Genomic DNA, 11,253 nt, shown 5'->3' on the forward strand with positions numbered 1-11,253 from the left:
TACCACACATGAATTGACTTATTGACTTACTTGAAAGTCAATATTTTTATGAGTCAAAAAGAAAAGTAAGTAATTTTGGTGTTTCGGAGAACAAAATTGTACCTTGTCACAAGTCACAACATGAAGATAAAAAATATTAAGATGTTATATTTATGTTATCAACTATGTTAAAAGCAATTAATCTGTTTTTTATTAAATGTTGAATATATTAAGTAGTAGTCAATTAAATGTTGAATATATTAAGTAGCACCAGATGAATGCATAAATAATATTTTTGTATATTATATAAAAAATTATTAAGGTTATTTTTATGTATTAAAGAACATCAAAATAATGACCAGGGCCCAATAACTTTGATTTGCTTCTTTGTGTTGATGCCATGATTAATTAGTAATTAGTAACACTGTTATGAACTTGTTATCTGATTTGATAACGATGATACAAAGTTTCACATTTAACTATCAGAACTCAAAAGATGTTAACGGTTTGTAATATTCATTAATAAATAATTGCGAATCCTACAAACAAAGCTATATACCCGTAATAAAGATCTAAATAGTAAAATACCTTCCTCTTTCTTTGTGTGTATTCCAAAACACCCACCAACCACATTTTACCTTTTTCCTTCTTTTTAGTGGATCAGACTTTAAGTGATACTTTGCTTCCAAGGATGTAAACTGCAAGTCTACAAAGACCATATGTGTTTCTTTCACCCCAATGAGACCCTCTCTTGTATCATACATGAGATCATCTAACATATGCGTCAAGCACACGGAATATGTAATTAACACATCATATATTCTTCTTGAAAGATGAGAAAGAATTAACATTTTTGTGATAATCGATAATATGTGTAAGTAAGTAAGCATCCAATGTAGTATTTCACGGGTTTTTGGTCCTAATATCATGACGGTGTATGAGGGATATTAAGATGTAGACAGTTTTATCCATATTACGACGTTGTGGAGATCGCTTTAAAAATGTATATTTATAACTTAGGTACATAACAACTACATATAATTTTATCTTATAAAGCATTTAAAAAATGTTTTAACATTTGAACACTTTTAAATACATGCAACTTTACACACTTGTATTTAATATTTTAATTAAATATAATACAACAATTAGCCATAAATTCAATATTTTAATTAAATGAAATACAACAATTAGTCAAAATTTCACCTAAACAGAAATTAATATTATTATGAAATTAATTATGAAGGATAATACTTTTATAACTCTTTGTTTTTTTTCTGAACATTCAGTCGGTATACGACATTAGGGAAGCATCACTGTATATTAGTGAAGCCTTGTACGTACCCTAGACAACGAGAAATTGACTATTGATCGTTACAAGTATTCGGATTGAAAATGCCCAAGGTTTGTCATCTAGAAAGATTGAACTCAAGACTTTAGGTAAAACCAAAATACCTCTGACCAACTAGTTTAGACAACATTGGCTTTATAACTCTTTGTTACAGACTCTTATAAATCTTTTATCCATACGTTTTTCCTAATAAACTTAAAATATATTCAACATTCTAGTGTACATAGCAGTATTGAGGCTTAAAAATCAAAACTGAAAAAACCAATGAATAACGGTTCGGTTACGGTTTTTAATTTTCATTACCCGCAGTTGACCGAATCGAACCGAATTTTGATATATGTCTACATATATAATAATATATGTATAAAGACACACATATGTATTACATGAATACTTCATTTACATATCTATTTAGTTAATTTCATACATTTATTGCTTAAAATTGTAACTATTTTACTTATTTTCTTTCGCAATCGATTATTATCTTCAAATATTCGAAGTGATTTTCTTATATATACGACATGTTTTTAAAAAAAATCTTTTAAGTTTGTTTAAAATATGTATAAAAATTATTAGTTAATAATGTAAGTTGACTATTATAATTGAAAATTGAACTTTATATTAGCATGATTTTAAAAAATGGTTAACCGAAATCGAACAACAATTGACCTATTTTTTCGAGTAACCAAAGTTAACGGTTCAAAATTTTTAGTTAGCCAAGTCCGAAAAAATGGTTCAAATTTTTTAATTAACCCAACCGTTTACGACTTTAAGAGTATTGATTAAGATGGGGGATGGGATATTTGAGGTGGGGTAAGAAAGTAGATGAATAATGGGCCTCAACATATATATTTCTTTATAAAAAGAAAGAAATAGATTGCCTAAGTTGGAATGCAATCAAATTCCCAAATGACTTTTAATGACCATCATTATTATTTAACACACACTTGAAAATCACTGAATATAACCATTTACATTACAATATCGACATATTATTCAACACCTACAATCATTTTCGTTCTCTGTTTTTTTCCTATACCCATATCATCAAATAATAATAATAATGGCGTAACACCAAAAGATTCATTCTTGCAATCTTGCTTGCGTGCGTGCCCATAACCATCCACCCACCAACACAAATTTAAATAATTTATTACAATTTGCAGCTGCTGCTGCTGCTGCAAGTTGAGATTGTGGGGGGGTGACAGGACACGTAGTAAGTGTGTCTGTGTGTGTGTGTATGAAGAATAATAAGGGTGTAGTAGAAAAATTTGAAAAAAGACAACCTGGGAAAACACGGGGGATTGTTGTTGGATTGTTTCCATGAAATCACGACGGCGCTTGCCAGTAGTTGCAGGATGACCGACAACGCTTATCGGGTTGATACGACGTCGCGGCTAGCTCAATGGCGTATAGACAATTTGGCTTCTTGTACTTATCGTAAATCTGATCCTTTTAAGATCGGTATATGGAACTGGTAACTTACTTTCCTTTCTCCTCTTTCCCCTTGTTTTTCGTTTTTATTTCTATAGACTACGTACGTAAAGGTATGATTTGGTATCGTTGTTGTTATTAAGATTTATGAATAGATTATGTGGACCAATAGATGTTCTGTTTTTTTCTTAGTAGTATCTGTGTGAAAATCTTGAAATTTGGTATCTTTTTCTTGTATTTTTCTCATTTCTGCAACCAAATGGATATGGGTTTTTTTTTTTTTTTGATTTTTCAATACAATATAACAGAACTGTATCTAATGTGGTAAAAACTACTAATCTAGCCTTATTACTTTTGATAACACTGTTAAAGTTTCTTTTTCTATGGCAATTGGCAACCATGTAGTATGGCCTTATGGATTTCATTAATACTTGTAAATTATATGTCTTTATATGATTTGGGTTAATATAGTAATCTTCATTAAGCTAGAACCTGTAAGCAGTCTCGCTATGTAGGTAGAGATATGGTTTGTCTACAACTTAACCTCCTTATACACTGTCGAGGTATTAGGTCCAAAACCACGGCAGTGGGCAGTTCCTTTCCTTTCCTTTATGGTCATCTTAATTAAAAGAGTAATTCATTTCTTTTTTGTTTTTATATAGCAGTCTCTACGGAAAGGTATGACTGTTTACTTCCCACTGAATATATCCCGCTTTTTTGTAGGATTTGGTATCGTTGTTGTTCTTAAGATTTATTAATAGATTATATGGACCAATAGATGTTCCATTTTTCTTTATAGTATGTGTGTGTAAATCTTGAAATTTTGGTATTTCTCTGCAACCAAATGGGTATGGATTTTTCAGTTTTCGATACAATTTAGCAAAACTGTATCTAATGTGGCAATACTACTAATTTAGCCTTATTACTTTCATTAACACTGTTAAGTTTTCTTTTTTCCTATCCAAGGGTTTTGGCAAGCAGGTAGTATTCCCTTATAGGTTTCGTTAATATGTGTGTGAATATTTGTCTTTAAGACCACTGCGATTGGTGATGTACGTTACTTGTAATAATTATGATTTGGGTTAATATGTTAATCTTAATTTAAAGAATAATATCATTTTCAGAATGGATGTCAATTTTCTGAAGGAATGATATGGTATTTATAGTCTTGGGACAGAGGAAGTATTTAGTATTCATGATCTTTGAAGCAAATTTGGTTTTTTGAGTACTTGTTTCTTTTTTTCCAAATGAAACAGGAGATTGGTTCTTGAGAAGAATCGTACATTGTACATTAAATTGTACCCGGAAATTTCGGGTTTATGTAAAGACAACCCTCCTATTGCTTCATTCATCATTCGTGTGGTTTCTTCGTTAGGAGGTCGTAAGTCCTTGGTTCATCCAGGTAACTTTTAAGTTTAGAACGATTTAAACTTTTATCAACCCAAAACGATTTTTATGGTTATTGTATAACCATATTCTAGCATTAAAATTTATGTGTTCTGTCTGATTGCAGAAATTAGAGATAAGCAGCTTAAAAACAGTGAGGATTTCATTTGGGCGCTTGAAGTTCCCCTTACGGGGAAATTCATCATTGATCTTGAATTTCTTGATCTTAAGACTACATCACCAAACGTAACTTATCTTTAACCACTTATCTCTTTGTCATTTTTAAGCTTCTGTGTGATGTTTTTACTGCTTGTTTGAAACCATGTTACTTGGGACTTATTACTCAATACAATATTAACAGTTGATTGGTTGCTGTTAAAAAAGAAAAAGTTGGTTGGTTGGTGAACTGCAAGTTGTGTCGTCAGCCTCTAAATGTGGTGTTGTGGGTTGACTAGTTAACCATCTTGACTTTAGTAATTGAATTTAGGTCATGGGTCAATGTCATGTGCCCATATTGTATCAACAGAAACCGCTTATGTAACTTTTGTGCATACAGACTTGGGTAATTTTTATTTTCCTGATTGGCAGAATAGTTTAAATAATGCGACATTTACAGGGTGGTGAATCTTGTTCTGTGTGGACTGAAAGGTTTACACAAAAGGACTTACGAGCAACAGCGATTTCCTCACTAGGCAGAATGTTAACAGAAAGTATTCACACGGATATTATCATCAATGCTTCTGATGGAAGCATTGGGGCCCACCGAGCGGTCCTTGCTGCCAGGTCACCCGTCTTCCTAAGGATGTTCTCCCATGACCTGAAAGAAAAAGAAATGTCTGTCATAAACATATCAGACATGTCCATTGAAGCTTGTCAAGCTTTTTTAAGCTATATATATGGTAACATCATAGAACAAGACTTTCTTACTTACAGACTAGAACTTCTGAAAGCAGCTGAAAAGTATGATGTTATGGATCTAAAAGAGGCGTGTCATGAAAGTCTATTAGAAGATATCGATACAAATAATGTGCTCGAGAGGCTTCAAAACGCTTCTCTGTATCATCTTCCAAAGCTGAAGATTTGCTGTATGCAGTATCTTGTGAGGTTTGGTAAGATATTTGACATTGTAGATGAATTTGATGCATTTATACAATCTGCAGACAGGGAACTGATAGGGGAAGTCTTCAATGAAGTTCTGTCTGTTTGGAAAGGTTTCTGAGTAACTTGCTCAACCTGAAAATATAGATATATACGCATATTTAGCATTAGTAAGGTATTTATTTGTTGCATCTGTTGATTTATGAAACTGGCTGTGGCAGTGTGCCCCCAACATTTGTTTGTGCCTATTTGTTGTCATCTAAACTGATTACTACACGCAAATGCAATTTGCAATTTGTTATGTACATGTATAAAATAGTATGCTCAATGAAAAAAGTATACTTGATTGTGTCTATGGTTGTTGATGAACATGGTTGATCACAACGTCATATTATTTTCAGAAAAATATATATGGGTTCAATAGATTTCTAATGCCCATTTGCATATCTTGCCCTGTTTCTTAATTTGTTATTACTCATATGACCAATAGTCCTTCGACCATTTGTATATTTGTTGTGGTGGTAGATCAAATGACCAATTAAGAATCTGTTCAGTGCTCACCTTATTGGGCCCTTAGATTGATGAAGCAAGCCTAGTGTTTAGCGTCCTCTTTCCTGCAAGTGGTCGCCTTCGAGGTAAACATCTTGGGGGTGACCTGAGAAATGGTCGGAAACAGTCATGGGAATACATCTGGTCTTTTTGACTCGTCATCTCTGGGTAGCACAAACAGGGAAAACTGCATTTGTTTACCTTGATGGAACGAGCCATGGTTCCACCTTCATCGAATCAAGGATCTGAACTTTTTTGTATCTTTGCAGCCTTACCTTAGTTTGCTTCTCAACTTTCATGAACCTTTAGTGGAGAAAGAGGGAGATATATATGGTTTCATGTATATTTAAGAATATGAGAATATTAAAAGGAATATTATGCAGCACCTTTTTCTTAAAGAGAGCATATGCCTTGGAGACTTTGGTCAAAACTGAATTCTTAGGATGGAGTACAAGTATAAACCTGTAGTAACTCAATAACAAATGATAACTACTACATCTAATAGATGTTTTGGTTGATTTCTATTAGAAACCACTTTCTATAACTTTTTATACTAGTGTGTTTGTTGAAAGATGATGTTGTATTAAGTTACTTGCCAGTGCATGTTTGTAATGCTTTTGTTTGTTGGTGTTACAGCAAAACGATTCGTCTTTCTTTGTTCCAAAACAATGCAAAGTAAATTTGTTACCTTTGACAAATAAAATTGCATTAACAGTGTTTGATTAAACAAGATATCTTCTTATTTTTGAGGTTATTCTAACAAATAAGAAGGTACAAACAGTATGGCAAAAGCACAAATTCCAGAAAACAGGGTATGAATTACGCCAACCCTTTTGTGTCAAGTTGAAAAGTGAGAACACAATGAGTAATCGATACGCCAGATTCTGGCCAAGTAGAACCATAGAAAACAGTACTATACCAGGAGCCAGGTTGGTATCTGACTGTTGTATTCATCGAATATCTGTTTACTAACTAACAGCTGAGTCCTCTCCGAACCGCAGGAGATAGTTGCCCATCATACGGCTCACCAACTTCACTTGCCTCTATGGGGGGCTCGCTCCGGGCAGGTTCGGATCACTTACAATACATGGCTCTACGAAGCAAGGGCTTGGCTTAGGAGTGTTTTCAATATGATTCTTTTCCTGTATTTGTTCGATGAGAAATGCGAGTCTGTTTTGTCCACTTTCTCTGTTCCCCTCTAGAAAGATGGAAAAAAAAAAAAGGTAATGGAGTTACTTCTTATTCCTGATATATAGAGGTTTCAATTCCTTCAGATCACAATGTTTCTAAAAGGTTTCACTTTTGCTGGTTTTACCTAATTTGAATTAGCACAAAAACTAGTTATAGTTTTTTTTTTTAGGAAAACATAGTTGTGTTCTTGATAGGACTCCTTTTAACTAACGAACTAATGGTTTCTCACAGACATCCTTCACAAAGAATCTCAGTTTTGGTATATATGCCCGGTTCTATGGGTTGCCAGGAACACTGTTCAGCAAAGATCTGAAAATATTTGGTGTTTCTGTATCGGAGATCTTTACTTGAGACACTTGATGTTTGAACAGGTTGGTTTTGGGAAGTGATTAAGGTGGTCATTGGGCATCATCAACCAGTTCACTTTGCTAATGAACTTCAGAACTTGAATCGTTCTACTGAGCACACACATAGAAATATACAGTTACAATGGATTTCTATGTTATGGATCCAAACAAACAATGATAAAATTGATAATTGTTGCATGGAAACTCATATGAATCCACCTGTGTTTACAAATCTGAATGTGATGGGTATAAGTTTCAGGTGCAAATGTGCAATGATAGAATGTGGATGGGAAGCTCTTGGACTGCAACTAAATTGAAAGTTGACAACAATGTCAATAATTCCTTGCAAAAACAGTAATGAACCTACCATGACAAATTGACATAATAACCACTGATGCATAACTGGCAGTTAAAATTACATGAATTGCAACTTATTAGCTTCACTTCATAAAACCAAAAACGATCCTTTAATGCTCGAATCACTATTACCGCTTTCAAAATTCAACACTGATTTGATCTATATTTACACCTAAACGAGGTTAGCAACAAAGCCAAGCCGATCTCAGATTCAACTTTTACGACAAGTTTAATTAACTAAGCCTAAAACATGCAATTGCAAAACCCCCAAATAATCACAAATAATTGATTAACTACTACGCAAACAAAAAATCTGTTTGGAAAACGAAACCATAAACAACACGGAAGACGAAACACCACCTAAGCTTTAGCTTAGCTCGGGGAAGATCAGATATCGGACTCAATAATCTAACAGTAACATTATTTATTTTGATTTGTTTATAACATTGTTTATATATGAACAGTACATCAGACAGTATTTAAAACTCTAGTTGCTCAATAAAAGCTCCAACTCAAACGTTAACCCTCCATACTTGATTTAATAATACAAAAGTTATATATATCACACTTTTGATGATTACATAAGTTGGTTACATTTTTTCGATAACTTTACGTAACACAACTTTTGTACCTTTTTTTCAATTTACCAATATATACGAAAATAAATAAATATAAACAAAAACAAAGTAAGTAATTATTCGAACTCAATATCAACACATGCTAAACATCTCAAAAATTCAATATTAAAATAAAATAAAAAAACATAGGAGTATCACATAAAGAAAGTAGTAAACAGAAACATGAATAAAATTTGAAAGCTAATACGTAGTCACTAGAGCTTAAAATAAACGCATTACATTACATATGTAATGGTAAAAAGGAAGGAATTACGGAGGCTTTAAAACGGAGGAGGCGCGATAAACGGACGGCCGGAGTAACGCGACGGCGGCGGAGAATGCTGATAATTCAATTCATTATGAATTTTATGAAAGCCTTTGTTGAAAACGCCGAAACCGAAAACCATGCCGACAGCGATGACTATGATGATCAAACACGTGCACATCATGCATATCTTCCCCACACACATTTTGATTTTTTTGATTATTGAATTGTGTGTTAGATTATTATTAGATCTATGTATATATCCTATATCTATCTGTGTAGAAAGAGGTGAACAAATGGTAAAATCGTAGAACAAAAAGATATATATATAATGAGGAATTATTATTATGAGGTGTGGGGATAATGGTGTAGGTGAGTGGAGCGGTTACTGCACGCTTTGTTTTCCTTTGTTATTTTTCGATACAATATATAGAGAGATTCATATAGATACATTATGGATATATATATATAATGGTTAATCAAGGTATGTATTTGTGTGTGTATAGGATTAGGATTTTGATTTCGTTACGTTTTGTGATGAATAATATAATATGCAATGGGATATGGGGAAAAAACGTAACGGAAGTTTTTATTACTTTATATTAGATTAGATTAAAAGTTGGGGATTATTTATTCAATGGGAAACAAGAAACGTGATGATGGATATGTATAAAGTTAGCTCAAGTGTTTCAATTATGGTTGGTTCATGTGCATTAACGATTTACTTATTGATGTTATGGATAATGATAATAATTATGTAGAGTAACAAATTGTTGTATGTTTTAGTTATATTATTGAAACAATATACATGTTGGATAGTTAGCTACTATTTTCGATTTTATTTTATTATTAATTGCAGGATTTGTTCACGTGGTTTATCCATTTTTGTGGTTTACATCCCTGTTAAATATTTTTTTTAAACAAATCTGTCCAAACTTGTCATATTCTTTGCAAGTTACGTCCCTATGGCTAACGACGTTATTATTTGGCCGTTAAGTCGACGCATGTGAGCTGCCCGTGAGCGCAGTTTTCTAATCTACCACCTACAAACAGGTTTGTAATTGCATGATTCATCCCTATGGTTTGTCCATTTTAGTGATTTACAATCCTACTCAAGAATTTTCAAGGAATGGATCCAAAGTACGCAAATTTGTTGCATGTTCCATCCCTGTGGTTGATGTCGTCAAATTTTTTTCGTTAAATGGGATCACGTGCCATAAAAGTTTGATGGGTTTTTCAAAAATTTGCAAACCGTCATTGATTTTTTGACGGTGGAATTAAACAACGTTTGGGGCATACAGCTAAGCAAACCAGTTGATGGGTTGATTAAAAATGCAAAATCCGCAATGGTGAGCTTCCCCATTGGAACCAACCACCACCAAGCTCTCACCATTACCACCACCACAAACCACAAACAAAGTTGTTCTAAAACCCAATCGCGGACTGCCACTGATTAGTGCGTCTCTATTACCCGAACAACTACTTTGTATGTTGTTATATATATACAAACACACACACACACACACACACTTATGGGATTCTATGAATTTACATATACATATTAACATATATAATTATATACCCAATATATATATGGAATTCTGGACCTTCTGACTTTATACATGGATGTGTATTAATATGCAGTTTCTTTTTGTTCGAGCCTTAACAACCTAAATATCACAAGAATTAATTTCAAAAATAATTAGATGAGAAGGAAATTGAATAAAGAGGAATTTGATGATCTGTGAAAGATAGGTGATAATAACATGAAAGAAAAACTGAATTGATTTTGATTGAGTCGTAAGAAGTAAGAAAGAGGAAAAAAATAGGTGTATGATTGGAAAGAATGTACGAAAATACCTTCACATGTGTCGCACGTAATTCCATTTAACGAAAAAAAATCGACTACATAAACCACAGGGATGGAATATGCAACAAATTTGCGTACTTTGGATCTATTCCACAAAAATTCTTGAGTAGGGATGTAAACCACTAAAATGAACAAACCACGGGGACGAATCGTGCAATTACAAAGTTGTTTGTGGGTGGCAGATTACAAAATTGCCCTCACGTGCAGCTCACGTGTGTCGACTTAACGGCCAAATAATAACGTCGTTAGCCACAGGGACGTAACTTGCAAAGAATATGACAAGTTGGACGGATTTGTTTTAAAAAACTTAATAGGTATATAAACCACGAAAATGGATCAACCACAGGGACGAATCCTGCAATTAACTCTTTTATTTTAATACAATTTACACGTACCTAATCATTGTATATCTTAAATTAGTACTAATACCCGTGCGCCATATACGTATATTTTTTTTTTCATAATATTTATATTTTGTTTTATTATATTAAAGTTTAAATTAAATATAGATATCCTAGTTTAAATATTAAATTTATATTATTACTTATAAATATCCTAATTTTAATTTAAATATGGATAGATAAGATTAAAATAAAATATTTAATAAATGGTTTTTTTTATTAAATCTTTATATATACTAAAAAAGACAACTGACCAAATCTCAATTGACCAATTACAGCTCTCAATTTCACAAAATTAATTAAATCAACACATGTTTAAATTAATTTAATTTTTTGGTTTTTCATCACCAATTTACACTTTAACCCAATTTAAAAATTAGTGATTTATACTTTTTGGCTTTCCAACAC

At 32.6% G+C, this 11,253-nt stretch overlaps 2 protein-coding genes across 2 annotated transcripts; one reads left to right on the forward strand and one right to left on the reverse strand.

The window, feature by feature from the left end:
* The first annotated feature begins 2,277 nt into the window (after positions 1–2,277).
* Positions 2,278–5,599, forward strand: LOC122599979 (BTB/POZ domain-containing protein At1g55760-like). The gene is made up of 4 exons (XM_043772604.1): positions 2,278–2,807; positions 4,021–4,166; positions 4,278–4,396; positions 4,767–5,599. Exons 1-4 carry the CDS (start codon positions 2,689–2,691, stop codon positions 5,367–5,369), a joined length of 987 nt encoding a protein of 328 aa, XP_043628539.1. The 5' UTR covers positions 2,278–2,688; the 3' UTR covers positions 5,370–5,599.
* Positions 5,600–8,413: 2,814 nt separating this feature from the next.
* LOC122602255 lies at positions 8,414–8,976 on the reverse strand. Its single transcript, XM_043774962.1, has one exon. It carries the CDS (start codon positions 8,777–8,779, stop codon positions 8,591–8,593), a length of 189 nt encoding a protein of 62 aa, XP_043630897.1. The 5' UTR covers positions 8,780–8,976; the 3' UTR covers positions 8,414–8,590.
* Positions 8,977–11,253: the final 2,277 nt, after the last annotated feature.

Source organism: Erigeron canadensis, chromosome 5, assembly GCF_010389155.1.
Source record: "Erigeron canadensis isolate Cc75 chromosome 5, C_canadensis_v1, whole genome shotgun sequence".
Lineage (NCBI taxonomy): Eukaryota > Viridiplantae > Streptophyta > Magnoliopsida > Asterales > Asteraceae > Erigeron > Erigeron canadensis.

Bases quoted from the DNA above. Each gene is read 5' to 3' on its own strand.
- LOC122599979 (XM_043772604.1), top strand. From the start codon at position 2,689: ATGACCGACAACGCTTATCGGGTTGATACGACGTCGCGGCTAGCTCAA. The intron at 2,808-4,020 runs GTAACTTACTTT...CAAATGAAACAG, and splicing joins AAGATCGGTATATGGAACTG to GAGATTGGTTCTTGAGAAGA. The intron at 4,167-4,277 runs GTAACTTTTAAG...GTCTGATTGCAG, and splicing joins TAAGTCCTTGGTTCATCCAG to AAATTAGAGATAAGCAGCTT.
- LOC122602255 (XM_043774962.1), bottom strand. From the start codon at position 8,779: ATGTGTGTGGGGAAGATATGCATGATGTGCACGTGTTTGATCATCATA.